This window comes from Cinclus cinclus, chromosome 18 (assembly GCF_963662255.1).
Source record: "Cinclus cinclus chromosome 18, bCinCin1.1, whole genome shotgun sequence".
NCBI lineage: Eukaryota > Metazoa > Chordata > Aves > Passeriformes > Cinclidae > Cinclus > Cinclus cinclus.
Genome location: NC_085063.1, coordinates 7930795 through 7946312, shown reverse-complemented (window position 1 = coordinate 7946312; position 15518 = coordinate 7930795). Strand labels below are relative to the sequence as shown.

The 15518-nt window shown below is 58.6% G+C and overlaps 1 protein-coding gene across 1 annotated transcript; it reads left to right on the top strand.

The window, feature by feature from the left end:
- The first annotated feature begins 5080 nt into the window (after positions 1-5080).
- Positions 5081-13408, top strand: KIAA1755 (KIAA1755 ortholog). Its single transcript, XM_062505191.1, is given in 15 exon segments — positions 5081-5126; positions 5129-5277; positions 5756-6670; positions 6914-7034; positions 7138-7290; positions 7833-7956; positions 8273-8390; positions 9008-9094; positions 9179-9295; positions 9641-9739; positions 9994-10142; positions 11054-11192; positions 11448-11570; positions 12133-12324; positions 12404-13408. Coding segments are annotated over 15 exon segments (3537 nt in total).
- The last annotated feature ends 2110 nt before the right edge of the window (positions 13409-15518 follow it).

Below are 15518 nucleotides of genomic sequence, written 5' to 3'. Positions count from 1 at the left end.
CCAAGGGCTGCACTCCCCCAGACAGGCGGGCTCCTCTCACAGCACGCCAGCTTGTGACACAGTCTGGGGGCCTCATGGGAGACAAAAGGGGACACAGAGAGCCGAGGGGGTTGATTTTGCAGAAAAGTAAAAATAAAAATGCAAGAATGGTGACCTCGGGCAGACCCTGGGGGGATCTGAATGGTGGCTCTGTGCCGGCAGAGGGGCAGGGCAAGAGGCCACATGCAGCCTGTCCCAGCAGCTGCTCGGGACAAACAGGACATGGAGAACAGGAGCAGCAGAGGAGGGTGAGCTCATGGGGCGAGGAGCCCCAGGGGCACCCGGGTGGCCCCCAAAAGCTCTGCCTTTTTCTGAACTTGCTCCCCAGCACTCTGACTCCCAGCCTTGCTGTCTGAGGCTGGCTGGAGGGCATGGGGGGTTTCAGGGGGTGTGGGGATGTAATGCTGGTTACCTTTGCAGGTTGGCCTGGCTGAGCACAGATGGCAAGAGACACCTCAAGGTGCAAGTTGGGAGCTGCTGCTCTGGGTGCAGGGTGGTGGGGTCCCTCTGGGCTCAGGTCCACATCTGTATCTTCCTACTCACCAGGATCACGGAGGAATCGATCCATTGTGCTGGTGCCAGGATACAGCCACACTGTCCTCCTTCCTGCCCTCAACACCCTCTCCTGGCCCTGGTGTCTATTAAGAGAGGCAAGAATCACAGCTCTTGGGTCCATTTCAGAGGTGACCAAGCAATTTAAAAAGGTCTTAGCCTTGAGCTCACCTTCCCCCACACACAGCGGAACTATGAAAAACCTGAAGCTGCTAAGTGGAGTAACACAATTACAGGAGCAATTGGATGCTGGTGGGGATGGGGAGCTGCCCAGGTAGTCCCCGCTGGCACTGGGGATGCTGGCTTGGAGCCAAGGGCCAGTCCTGCAGTGGGCTCAGCTGGGCACACCAGCCTGGTACCCATGGCCAAGCCTCTGCCCACCTGCACGACCACTGGTGCCTGAGCCCTTGCAGTACTCATGATCCATATGGGCAGCAGGAGGGCTCTCACCAGCTCCCAAGGAAATGGGAAGCGAACGCGGAGGCCTCACTGGCGCCGTCCTCCCTCCCACAAGCCAGCAGCCCAGCTGCACCTCCTCCCGTCTCGGCTTGTTTTCACAGCGTGTCCTTTGGCCGCTCGCTGATCCCTGGACAAATGTTCACTAGCAAGATTGCCCCGGCAGCCTGCAGCCCACGCTGTGGCCGTCCCACCCGCCCTGGTCCTTTCCCAACCCCAGTCCCGGCCTTGAGCCCATTCCCATGAATGCAACAGTGGAAATGACTTCAGCCTGAGCAAGGCTCAGAGAGGCTGAGTGCTGGATGTTGTGCAGGGCTGGCAGAGCTGGTGATGCTGTGCCCACAGTGCCTGGGGCTGGGAGAGCTGTGCCCAGCATGCCTGGGGTTGGGAGAAGTGTCTGTGTTCAGGACTGGCAGGGCTGTGTGAAACAGCACTTTGCTTTAGGAGAGACCAAATCTGCGGCTTTGGCTCTTATGCTGGTTGTTTTTGTATGGGTCTGGTCGCTGAATCCCATGATCCTGCCCCTCGGTAGCCCCCATCCCTGGAACAGCTCAAAGTCCCCAGAGAGGCACACACTGTCCTGCTGCTGCGCTTTTGGGGCAACTCAGGAACGGGAACTGGGAGGCACGGAATCCATCCAGGACATAAACCACTGGGTGGATTGGAAAAGAGGGACACCCCCACAGAAAATGCATGTACGAGCACATCTGCACACACGTACACACACATGCACATGCAGCTCTGCGTGTTCCCGGTCTGTTCCAGGACCCTCCGCCTGGAGCTGCTCGGGGGGACAGCGGGGGCTGGGGGAGGACCCCCGGTACAGCCGCCTCCTGCCACCCGCTCGGGGTTTCTTTCTGCACTCCGATCCCATCCCATCCCATCCCATCCCGCCGGGAGCTGCCCCCCACCTCCCCCGCGGGGACACAGACGGGGATTGTCCCCGGGGGGACCGCGCCTCGGGAGCGTACAGGGGGATCCCTCCAGCGGGCACAGGAAAGGGGCCCCCGCCCCCCCGGCTCTCTCCGGGCCGTCCCCGCCAGCCCACTCCCTCCCCTCCCCCGCCCCGCCCCGCTCCCGCTTTCTTCGGCTTTTCTTTCTTTTCCTTCTTCTTTTTTTTTTTTTTTTTCTTCTTCTTTTTGTCCCTCAGAAGAGGCGCGGCGAGCGGAGGGGGCCGGGGGGGCCGGGGCTGCCCGCCCCCGCCCGCGGCTCCGGAGGCGCCGGCTCCGGGGAAGAGCCGCCGCTGGAACGGGGACCGGCCGGGAACCTCGGGCCGGGGAGAGCCGGCGAGGAGGAGGAGGAGGGACGGGACGGGTCTGTGCTGCGGTCCCCGACCCCTCTGCCACTTCCTGGGAAACATGGTAAATCCTGGGGCATCCCTCTCCCTGCCGCTGCCCCTCCCCTTGGGCACCGAGTGGGCACAGGGTGGGCAGCGGGATGGACAGCAGAGGGAGGTCGGGAGAGAAGGTGGAAGGAGGTGCAAAGGCAGAGGTGGGTGTGGAGGTGAGTGTCAGGGCAGAGGTGGGTGGGAAGGCAGAGACGGATGGGTGTGAACCTGGAGGTCAGTGCAAGTCTGGGGATCAGGTGAGGAGGTGGAACGTGGCCGCGGCCGCTTGGGCAGGTGTGTGCGGGGCTGCATCCTGCCGCGCTTAAACTCCGCTGCAAAGTTTGTCAGGGGGATGCGTGCAGCGAGTGGGAGCTGTGTGTGAGCCGTGCCATCGCAGGGGGATGCTCGGCAGACCGACCGGATCACTCCTCACCGCAGCCGGCACGTGCCGTTGCCCCGGGCTCTGTGCTGAGCGCGGCCTCCCCATCTGGGCCAGGCTGAGCGCTTGCATCGTGTCCTGCCAAAGCTGGTGACTGCAAAAGCTGCGGAGAGGCAGACGAATTGGTATTCAGGACTGGTCCCAGGCTCAAACCTCGCTCCCTCCTGAGCAGGGGGGAAAGAAAGGAGCTGAAGCTGAGTCACCCTGTGGCTTTGGGCATGGTTTAAACAACTTTACCACACCAAAACCCCAAAGCCCAGCCCGTCTTGTTGATGTAAACCAGTTTAAAAATATGGGTATTTGGGGAGAAATATCAATCTCTATTTAACAGCACTTTGGCTTATTAAAATGGAAATAGCTTTGCAAATGTAAATCTCCTTATGCTCCCTAATGCCTTTGTTCCGGCTCTCTCCCAGCGGGTGGAGGCACTGGGATAACTGGCTGCTTTCGGATTCCTATGGGCTCCTGGCCGGCCCGGATGCGGCTTCGCCTACGAACTCAGAGCCACTGCACCATGGTTACCCCAAAAGCCTCCCCCCGTGATGAAGTGCTTTGTGACGCTCCATGAAAACATTTTTAGTCAGTCATTCCAGGCCAAAATATTCCTCAGCACAACTTGGGCTGTGTCTGTTGCCTCCATCAGTTTCTGGTTCTCTCCTGACACTGGCTCACATGGTCCCTGCCACTGGATGAAGTCTTGGGTGATAGGGCGACAGGAAACAGCCTCAAGTGGTGCCAGGGGAGGGTTAGACTGGACGCTAGAGAAAAACTTCTTCACTGAATGGGTTGGCAGGGGCTGCCCAAGGAAATGGTGGAGTGACCACCCCTGGGAGGATTTAAGACTGTTGGAGTCAAGGCAGGCAGTTCTGGCTCATCTCTCATGGCAGCATTTGGAACTGGATAGATCCTCCTGTGCTGTTGTGGCTCCTCGCCTCAGTGTTGGGACGGGGAGGGAGTCGAGCTCGGCAGTGCTGGGCAGGGAGGTGATGGGCACCCATCTGGGTTCAGCACTGGGGACCAGGTGGCTGCACCAGGGCCCCACTGGAGCAACGTGGAATAGGGTCCTGGGCTTTGCCCTTTGTCAGGGATTTTCCAGAGTAAGGTCTCCAGTCCATTCTAGAAACTGTAGACACGACATGAGGAGAAAGGTCCAAGGGCAGAAAGCCTAGACAGGAAACACAGTGGCAGATCGGGGCCCTGAGAAGGGACTGGCTTGCCTCCTCTTCTGCCCAGCTCTGTGACTTCTCCTGTCAGGTGCAAGGGCAGGAGATTCCTGTGCCAAGACATGGAAAAAAAGTCATGAAGAATTAACCAGAGCATGACTGCAAAGTTCTTTAGCTAAAGCGCATTAAAACTAATTAAGGTGAATTAACCGTAACCCCTTTGTCTCTGTGTGGGCTCCTGGACCAGGGATTAGCTGCCTGAAACTAATGCTCACCTTGAGCTAATCCCACCAGACTTCCTGGGTGCTCTTACACGAGCAGGATCCAGCTGCTTTGAGGATGCTTTTCTCCACTTGCTGATGGGGTCCTCTTGACAGCTGTGCCAGACTCATCCCCGCGCTGCTTGGAGCGCAGCCCGGGCATCACAGGAGCCATGGGATGGCTTCTCTCCATGTACCAGCTGTGCCACACAGCCAACAGCTCCTGCGGCACTGCGAGAATGAGCTGGGAACTGCTGGTTCATACGTGGTGCAGACCCAGTGTCCTCACCTCGCTCTGGGGCAGTGCAGGGGGATGTAACACGGCAGAACGCTTCCCAGAAAATACAGGAATAATTTTGAGTTTGGCTAATTCAGCAACGAGTCTGGACCAAAAACACCCTATCCATCTTCAGATGTTTGTCCTTCCTCCCATCTGCTGCATTCCTGCAGTGAGCTTTGGAGCCCGGCACAGCCCCAGGATCTGTCTGGTCTGACTCCGCTTAACCCCTCGGCTGCTGCAGCTCGTCCGCCTCCACATGGCTGGCAGCCGAGCAAGGCGGCGGCTGCTGCCTCGGGGCTTATCCCAGGCTCCTTAACCACAGCCCGGTTAAAACCAGAGCTGCGCCATGCTTGCTCTGCTCCACTCCCGGTACCCCCTTGTTTCCAGCACAGGAGGGTTTGGAGCCCCTGAGCACAGCAGCATTGCCAGTGTGGGCATCCCACAGGGCTCCGACAGTGGCACAGTGCGGCACAGGATGGTGGGCAGAGGCACCAGGTCAGGGGAAACGGTGTCCCCGCTGTAGGGCCACTATCCCACCAGTGACACTTGCCTCCCTCCCGCAGGATGCTGGGTCGCTGGATGCAGCGGTGCAAAGTGCTCTCCGGGCCCTCTACCCACCCTTCGAAGCTACTGCTCCCACCGTCCTGGGCCAGGTGTTTCGGCTGCTGGAGACCAGCTACCAGGGGGATGGGCTCTGCTGCCTGCTCCAGTTCCTCATCCCGGCCAAGCGGCTCTTCGAGCGCCTGCGGCAGGCTGCCTGCGTAAGCCCCCGTGCCCCACAGCGGCCCCCATGAGCCACCCTGGACACGGGGTTTGCCTTAAGGAGTCCCTAAGGGCACGCTGACCTCCCTGCACTCCCTGCACTACCTGTCCCATCCGCTCCCTGCGGAGGGGACCATGGCACACCCAGCTCCCTGGGATTTGTCCAGCATATGTGGTCACTGCAATAAGGGCAGGGTGCTCTGGGGTCATCTTGTTTTGATCCTAGAGAGGCTTAAATAGGGGTTTTCCCTCTGTAAGCATGTGGGTAGACTCTGCACCCTGGGAACAGCCATGGCTCAGGGTGGGCTTGCAGGGCTGTGCTGCAGGGGCTTGGCTCAGGGACATGCACTGGGTCACCAGGCTCTTCCATCCTCATCATGGGAAGCACAGGGCTGAGCAGCAAGAGTGCGTGGGGGTGGCTGGGAGGCACAGAGCTGGCAGCCCTCTCTCATGCACTGTGTTCTTCCTCCCTCCCAGGCTCCCTACTTTAACCGCATCTTTCTCCATGAAGGCTGGCCCTTATGTCTGCATGAGAAGGTGGTTGTGCACCTTGCACCGCTCAACCCCCTCCTGCTGCGCCCCGGGGACTTCTACCTGCAAGCAGAGCCCTGTGAGGAGCACACAGCACGTGTCACCATCAAGCACCTCTCCCTGGACCTGCGCTCGGTGGAGGAGACACCTGTCCCTGAGGCTACCCATGCACTGCTCTTCACCAACGCATGGCTGGAGGAGGTGAACAGCAGCTGGGCCGGAGCTCCCCTGCACACCTGCTTGGTGGCCACTGAGAACGGCATCACCCCACTGCCATGGAGCCGGATTGCCACGCCTGAGTTCACCGACAAGCCCAGGGCTGGAGCTGACAGTGTGCCTGCTGGTGCCTGCCATGAACCTGCTTCTGAACCAGCAGCACCTGGCACACCTGTGCCCCATGGCATAGCAAATATCCCCACGCCCTACAGAAACACTGTGGGCACCATCCCAGGCTGCAAGGCCACCTCTCGGAAGTCAAGCCAGGGACGATACCCAGGACTGATCAAGGTGGAGCAGGCAGGTCTGCGGAAGAAGCAAGCCACACTGGCTGTGCCCAGCCTCAGTGAAATCATCAGTCAGAACCTGGAGGGGGAGTATGTGGACCTGCTGGAACAATCCCAGGAGGACATGGATGTCCTGACCAGAACTCTGTTTCCCACCTGCCCTCCAGGGAGAATAAGGGCTGGAGCTGAGGAGATGCTCCCCTGGGCAAATGAGGGACCAGGAGCAAGTGGGGGAGCACTGAGCTCAGAGGAGAGTCCCTGCAGCCCGTGCCTGGGGAGGAAGCTGGGCCGGGAGCCAGGGCCACATGGCCCAAAGTGCCGCCAACGTGACTCCTACAAGGCTGCACAGCAGAACCCAGTGAGCTTCGGCTCTGGGCTGATGACAGCCATCCTGGAGGAGCCCGACAGCCCTGGCTCCGAGCTGCCCCATGCCACCCCCTGTGAGACCCCTGCACAGCACAGGAAGGGGGCTAGCAGCCCCAGGCTCCTCACTCGCCGGTCCCGCCGAGCCACTCCTGGGGTTCCAGGGCAACGGGGATTGGTGCAGCAGGGCATCCCCCAGCTCCCCCAAGGTTCCAGCCACAAGTTCTCCTTTCTGAAGGGCACACGGCTTGGGGCAGCCCCTGGGGATGAAAGAGTCACCAGCCAGCATGAGGGGGCCTGGAAGAAGATGTCGGCCATCTACTCACCCAGGATGGGCAGAGCCAGGGCAGCAGGGAAAGGTACCATCCTGTGGGGCTGCAGCATCTGACCAGGCACTGCTGGGGCTATTCCTCTGCTTTGTTGAGTGTCACCAGCTTCTCTCTCCTCTATCCCTGTGCACAGGTACGAATGCAGCCACTGCTGCAACCATGGAGGAAAGTGCCAGCTGCAAGAATGGCCTCTCTGTGCCCAGCACTGGCACTGCTGGTCAGGAGCCTCCAGCCTGGCAGGACCTGCATGCCGGGCTGCTACGCTCGGGCATCGTCTGCCTGCCAGGTACTGCTGGCACTGTGAGCCTGGGGAATGGGTGGGAGAGGCCTCTGGTTGGAAACACAGGCTGCCAAAGAAGGTGTTTTGGAGGAAGGTTTCAGGGCTTTGCTGGAGGCCAGAAATACTCCAAGCAGAAAATTTCATTTCAGCTGGGCAAAAACATTAAAAACATAAATACAGGCAGCCTGTGCAGAGCAGCTGCCCCAGTCCCAGCCGCCCCAAGCCCTCCCACACCATTCCTCTGCAGTGAAGCTGTTCAGCTTTAGCTGCCAAACACTAAACATTTGGCTCCTTCTTTTTCCCAAAAACCAAAAAGCAGTAACAAAACCCATCTTTTTCTCAGGAAAAACGTCCCCAGCAGCTCTGGAATCCCAGACGTTCATGCAGAGAGCCCCCCATGGGCTGGCTCCCCACCTCCAAAAGGGCCAGAGGGACTGCACCATGGCGGGCCCTGAGCTGAGGCAGCACTCATGGTTATCCCAGCCCATTGTGGGGTGCTCAGATCTGGCAGGTGGCTGCCAGAGGGGTCACTTACCCTTTCCCCCCAGGGAGCTCAGACAGGCTGGGCAGGGCCCTCCTTCTGGTGACCACCAGTGGCAGTGCCTGGCAGGCTGCGTGGTGCTCAGCTGCTGAGCTGACGAGGCTCATCCACTACCTGTGCTCCCTCCCCAGGTAAGGGCCAGCAGGACCTGCCAGTGACCCCCAGCTGCTCCCAGTCTCAGGGCTCCCAGGTGGCTCCCAGGTTAAGTCAGGATGGATGCCCAGCATCCCACACACTCTGGTTTGGACACATCCCTGAGGACCCTGGACTATGCCCCTGCCAGAGGCAAATGCTCTAAGCCCTTGGCAGGGGCATCCAGCAGAGACGAGGCCATTGCCTGTGGCTGTGGGTTCCTGCCTGCCTGGGGGTGCAGAATGTGGGAGGTGGCTTTGAGAGGGTCCTGTCCCAGGGAAGGACCCCCACTCCTGCTGTGTTTCCACTTGCTAGGCAAGAAGTGAAGAATGGTGAGAGGCGAGAAGCGAAGGATGTTGGGGTGACAGTTGTGGTGGATGCCAGGAAGCGGCCGCCTGCTCCCATCCTATTCTCAGCCCTCCGCTCTGTCCAGGTACACCAGGCTCTGTGTGCTTGTGCCATAGACATGCCAGGGGCGTCTCTATCTGGGAGAGAGTGCTGCTACCCTTTGGGGGACCCTCAGAGCCTCCCCTGTGCCTGCTCTCTATGCGATCCCCAAAGGCCCCTTCCAAGCCCTGCCATCACCCAGCAGGCATCACCAAGAGCCATCCAGCTCTTGCTATTTGAATTCACCAGGAAATGGGCTCCACAGTGACAATCCACTATTATGGCATAGTCCAGTGCCCAAGAAGTGCCCTGTGCGGTCCAGGGGCTATGGGGTCCCCCCTGCCACAGCTCCCTTTGCCTTTGCATGCCTGATAAAACCCATGTTGGCCCTGATGCTCCTCACATGGAGAAGTGTCACTGGTGTGAGAGAAGGGGTTCACTCGTGAGGCTCTTCCCATGGTTCTTTGCTAGGGAGCTGGTGGCTGGGACAAGGTCATGGCCTGAATGATGTGTTTCCATCTCCCACACCAGTGAGAGTGGGAGCCTTTTCCTTTGCAATGAGCTCACCAGCCTCAGCCAACCCAGGAAAGCCTAGCACTGCCATGGGTGACCTGAGAGCTGCATGTGGGGATTGCCCTGGTGATTCTCCCCTGCCTCCCACAGAATGTCTCTCCAGGCTGCATCCACAGCATGCTGCTCCTGGCCGAGAAGGAGCTGATCTCCCACCGTGAGAGGCTGGCTGGGGTGCAGGTGAGCCTGTCCCTGTCCCCTGAGCCGGTGCAATAGGGGGTTATTCCCTGCTCCAGGCAGCTTTACAAGCCCTGTCCCCTGCAGGTGGAGACCCTGACATCGCTGAAGGCTCTGGGCCGCCACGTCGACAGCTCCCAGCTGCCCCCAGAGCTGGACGGTGCCTTCCCCTACTGCCACGGCGAGTGGGTTCAATTCTTCCAGGTGTCTGTTACCACACCATGAGCCATTGCCTCACCTCCCTCGTGTCCCTCTGTCCCCACTGCATCTTACATCCCACACACATCCCTGGAAAAGCAACAGGAAGGGCTGGGAGAAGGGAATGAAAAGAAGAGCTCTGAGCACAGGAAGGTCAAGTTCCTTCCTACCTGCTCCTGCCTGCAGCTGCCTATTCACCTCCACACTCCTTTCTCATCAGCTTTAACCCAGTGCCTTGCCGTTTTTCCTGCTCTGTCCTGACACTGCTCCTCCTCCTCTTCCTGCTCCTCCTTCTCCTCCTCCTCGTCATAGTCAGGCTGGCCCCACTGACCCACCGTGTGTCCCCCACAGAAGCTGCATCCCTTCACAGCCAGCCTCAGGCAGGCATTGGAGCTGCTGCAGCGCTGCATCCAGGAGCTGCGGAACACTGACGCACTGATAGGGACACAGGTAACAGGGGTGGCAGCACCACAGGTTGGGGACATTTCCAAAGTGCCCGTCTGCAGTGCAGCCACAGCAACATTGTACTCCAGTTACCCAAAACTTGGCATAACTGCTCCAAGACTGGCTGCTCCTGGCCATGGGGCTGTTCCCTGTCCCCTCTGCTCCTGCCTGGTGCAGCCCCAGCTACCCATCCTGTACTGGCTGAGACCCCAGGTGAGGTTCCAGGTAAGACATTTGTCTGACCCTCCCTTCCTCCACAGGATGTGGCCGCAGGCATCAGGAGGCACCGGGAGCTGATGCAGAAGGTGCTGAGTGAGCCTCAGCTGGTGCGGGTGCAGCGCGAGGGTGGCTTTGTGCTGGCCAGGCTGCGTAGGGAGGCTGCCCACCTCTGCATCTCCGACCACATCAGGTAGGACAGGGCATTTCTGCTGGTCAAGGGGTGCCAGTGCAAGGGAACCCTGCCTCCTGCTGGCTGACAGAGCCAGCTCCCCTTGGACAGCCCGGTCCCCATGAGCCTAAGCTAATTGCCATGCTCAGTCCTGCTCTGGAAGCATGGACCACCTGTCTGGGACAGCCTATTACAGGAGTCCCCTCATCCTCACTGGTGCCAGAGCCCTGAGAGGGTCTCCTGTCCCAGGCCAGGCCAGATCTGTCACTGCTCTGCAATGCCAGCAGCAATGCCTTGGGCTGGGCTCGGGAAAAGCCACTAGATGGGGCCAAGTCCCGGCCATGCCGCGCCCAGCCAGCTGTGCTGTGCTCATCCGGCCATGCCGTGATCGTCTGGTGATGTCGCACTTGTCTGGCCATGCCACACTCATCCCGTGATGCCATAATCCGGCCATGCATGGCTCCTCTGGCCGTGCTGTAGTCATCCAGTAATGTCACCCCCACCTGGACGTGCCATACTCATCCAGTGATGCCGTAATCTGGCCATGCTGTTCCTCACCAGCCATGCTGTAATTGGGCCATTCCATACTCACCCGGTGAGGTCGCTCTCGGCCAGGAATGCTGCACCCATCTGGTGATGCCACACTGGTCCCACCATACTGTGCTTCTCCATAGTCCATGCGTTCAGGCAACACTGATCCACTGCTCCCTCCTGCTCCCTTCTCTCAGTGGGGCTGGGCTGCGCTCATAGACAGGGCTTTCCCATCCCATGGTCCCTGCTATCCATTTGTTCCATGGGTTGAGGAGATATCCAGGTGCCTGCAGGGCAGGGGTCAGGAGCTGAGCAAGAGACCTGCTCCCCTCCACCTTGTGCATCTGTGAGCTCACCTGGCAGCACCTGGTACTGATGTCCCCTCTCCTCCCAACCCCCAGGACTGGTATGGACTTGGCTGAGGGGCTGTATAGTCAGCTGGAGGAGGAGCTTCACAACCTTGTGTCCCAGTCCAACAGCTGCCTGGAGCACCTGGAGTTCCTCCGCAAGGTCCGGGAGCTCGAGACTGAGTTTGGCAAGGTGAGCTGGGTGTCCCTGGGGTGCCACAAGTAGAAGTTGCCCTCTGTGGTGTTCCATGGCTGAATGTTGTGGTCACGTTTCCTTTGGTTTGATGATGACGGAAGCCTGGAGAATGACAGGATTGCCTGAACTTTGATTTTCATGTGTGTGACTGAGCTTGGGCTGGGATGCCCAGCCAGGGCAGGAGGGGGAGGTGCTGGGGACACGCTGCTGCCATGGCTGGTCCCACCTGATCCCTGTTCTGCTCTCTCACAGCTGGCATCCTGGCTGGATGGGGAGGCAGCGACTCAGCTGCAGGAGATGGGCACTGAGGACTGGAGTCCTGACAGCTGCCAGGGCTCTGCCGAGCACTTCAAGGAGTTCCTTGCCCAGGCCACAGTACGTCTGGAGGGGCTTTTCTGTAACAGACATACCCTGGGTTTGGAAAGTGGCTTCTGAGCAGAACTGAGTGTTCCCAAGCTGTTGAGTCACATTTCACTTGTCAAGCTCAGCATTGTGGGGACTCTGGGCAGTCCTGCTCCAGTGAGGGGGTGGCTGTGCTGGGCCAGGACCACTGTTCCCAACCCCTGCTGCGCTCCATCCATCCAGTTCCTTTTTCCTATAAAGCCTGGGCATCCATCAGACAACAAATAACATTGTGATGAGGATCTTCTGGTTCCCTGGATGTGTAGGCCCTTTATTCACACACACTGCAGGGAGGGTGAGGCATGATGACCCCACTTGGGATAGGAGGTGCACTTGGTGCATTTTGAACCAGGCTAGGGCAGAGAAGAGATTTGGAGAATCCCATTGTTTTGGTTCTTCTCACTTGCCCAGAACTGTTTCCCATCCATCTGTAATGGCAATGTCAAGTACTGCCTGTGGCACACCACCCTATGCACATGTCCAAGGTCAGCACCATTCCCAAGTGTGGAGCTGTTCCTTCCTCTTGTCCCTGCAGGCTCGGTACCAGCATGGCCTGACCTTGTGCCAGGAGGCAGCCGAGGTCCGAGGCACGACGTTCCCTGAGGCAGATGCCTTCCAAGTGGCTGCAGCCCTTTTCCAGACTAAGCTGATGAGCTTCTCCAAGCAGCTGGAACGGAGGCAGGCAGAACAGGAGCTGCTGCAGGAGCTCATCCGGTTGTCCAACAAGGTGAGTGAAGGGGATCTTCCCCTGCAGGACATGGTGCTGCTGGTGGCCACAAAACCAGCCACCCTCACCTCTTTTGCAGGTGGCGGGGCTGAAGCTGGACTGCCGGCAGTGCTCAGCCCGGGCACAGCGTGGGGAGGGCCAGGCACTGCGGTGCCTGCAGAGATCCTTCCAAAAGCTCTCGGTGGAGTTCGCCCTGGAGAAGCTGAAGGAAATGAAGGCTCAGGTGCGCAGGATGCAGAGCAGCCAAGGGTTAGCAGCCTGGACAGAGGCACAGCACAGGTACCAGGAGACCCGGCAGGTCCTGGAGGAGATGCTGGTGGAACTGCAGGAGGCCTGGGGAGCACAGGCTGATGGGCAGGGAGACTCCTCCAGCCCCCCTAGCCCAGGGTCCGCAGCTCCTCACATGGAAGTCCTGGTGTGCGGAGCAGCCTCCAGCCCCAAGCCAGCAGTGTTGGGAGGCAGGGGGCTGGCAGAGGAGCCAGAGACCAGCACTGAGGGGCTGGGACAGCCCCAGGGACCAGGACAGTCCCAGGGACCAGGACAGTCCCAGCCCAGCACCACTCCTGGCTCCACACTGGGTGTGGAGCAGAGTTCTCTGCAGCCCCACTGTCGGCTGGGGCCTCAGGGTGCCCAGACCTCTCACCACCACATCTCTGCTGATACCCCCCATCCCAAACCCAAGAGCAAAGCCAGCCTGAGAGCAACAGGACACCTTGGCCAGGAGCGCAGCCAGCCCCCTCGGAGGCGTCCCTTCACCCTTCCTCCCTGGACACGCTTTCCAGGTGCTGACCCACAATGCCCTACTGCTGTGCCCCATGGGACTGCCTCAGATCCCAGCACATCTGCTGCACCAGTGGGGCCACGGGCAGAAGCTGCCCAGTACTTCCAGGTTTCCAGCCAGAGCAGTTTCTCCTCTGAAGACTCAGATTCACAGAACTCCATGGAAGAAGCCCCAGCATCAAGCCTGGCTTTGCCCAGGGACCTTCAGAGTCCCAGACCACCCTGCCCATCTGAAAAGTCTCACCAGATCATTTACCTGGAGAACCACCACACTGAAAGTTCAGCTAAAGCAAATGCCAAGTAACCAGTTCCTCCAGTTGGGGCTATTTCTGTCCATCTGCTTAAGTCTTGATCACAGACTAGATGAGACTTCTCATGCTCAGAGGTGGGATGCTGGAACTTCTTACCCCACCCTCAGTCCCATAATCGTTGGTTCCCTGTCTTTAGCTCTCTCCCTGCCATGGATCAGCAGTAATTCCATCATCAGCTCACAGGGTTCATTCACAATCTACCAAATGTGTAGCAATCCTCCCATAAAGTGCCTTTATCCCTACCAGTGCCAGCCTAGTCTCAGGCAGTGAGGAGGGTTCCCACATTAGAAGCTATGCCTGGAGGATGCCAGAGGAGTGCAGACCTGTTAGACTCTCCTGTCACTGACTGTGCTCCCTGCTCCACTGGATGGTTTTACCATCCCTGTGCTGTTACTACAGCCCTGGCTGAGCCCCAGCAGGTGGGCCCTGGGTTTGTGTACACTCGTTAACACAGGACTAACTCCATTAACATTAATAAACCTGAACAGAAACACCCAGATGGTCCTCATGGAGGAGAGTGAGAAGTTATGTCCCACTGAGAGCCAGCTGCTGGGGTCCTCACCCAAGTTCCAGCTGCTCCACCATCCCAGCACTGCGTTCACAGGCAGCTGGTGCCACCAAGAATGCCCCCTGTGCCCCCTACATGTGCTGTACCCACAGCCTGGCTCTCCTACTTGTTGCCAGCACCTTGGTCCTGCTCAAGGGACCCTTTTGTAAATGTTAAGTGCCTCAGTCTCCTGTTCTCCCTCTCAATACATCAGCAGAGTGGTGTCATCCTGCCCAGCCTCCCCATTCTGTTTTGGGAACGCACTGTCCTGAAGCCTTTGGGACCCATTTGGCCTGGGTGCGACCTTGCCAATCCCAGTCCAAAGAATCCTGAGGTCCCCAGAGACCGTGTCGCCGCAGGCGCGTCCCCGCACTGCGTGTTTGGGCATCTGGGAGCGGGCGATGGCAGGCTGGACCCTGACTGTCAGGGTCAGGCACTGTCGGCCACCCCCCTGGGCGGCCACAGCCATGAGCTAATCAAGAGACATCAGGGGAGAAGCAATCTCTGCCTTGGAGGCCGTTCCAGAAAAACACACTCCTCCTCCCAGCCCAGCACGGTCGTGGCTCGCACTCTGAGGGATGCTGTGCCTCAGCAAAGGGCACTCGCCCATCCCAGTCTGTCTGAGCATCACTCATACCCCCCTCAGCCTTGTTTTTGCCAGATCCTGAAGCCAAGCCCCCCTGAGCTCCTTACAGCCCCAGCTGCCCCCCGTGGGAGCCATGCTCCTCCTGTCTGGGTCATCACTGATGCATTAACAGGACCGACCCCGGCCCTGCCCTGCCTGTCACCACTCCTAGTCCTACCCAATTGTCTGCTCTTTATTTCTCCCTACAATTTTTTAAAGACTCTTCTCCAGGTCAACATTGGTTTCCCTACTAACAATTCTGTCCCTTCTCCACTGAAATCCTGGTCACTGAGTCCATCCTATTCCTTTTGGTTTAAAAGTTGTTGTCCTAGAGAACCCGGACAGGTATTCACAGCCTGTCCTGTGCAAGCCTAGAGTTTGTTCCATTCTCCAATGCCACGTCCTGAATGGCACCAAGGTCACTCAGCCAGAACATTTCTACCTCTTCATGACATGTTCCTGCTCCCCATCCCCATGCCCTACAGCTGAGGGTGCCCACTCCCCATCCCATGTGGCCAGTGCAAGCCATGCCTACCTGGATGTGGCCCAGCTCAGCATGAGACCAAAAATCATTTCTCCCTCCAGCATCATTCTAAGCCAAGCCTGACAGATCCCTTGATCAATTTTCTGCTCTGTTGAGAGCTGGTCTGCTGTATCCACCCCCCAGTACAGCTTTTAGGTTGGGGAAATAGCACTTTTCCAGTGAGAAAGAGAAAGAGAGTAATTTTTCAAGCCAGATGGAATTATGATTCTTCTGAATAAAGCAAACAATGACTTTCCTGTTGTTTTCTTTTTCCATAAGTAAAATAAAAAAAGGGTATTTTGCAAATCCTGAGTTGAACTGATAACAGAAAGGGGAAATTCCAGCCTGTGACTGGAGGGTGAATCGTTTCCCTGGAAGGTTCCTGTGAACTGAAGAGCCGTCAGCCCC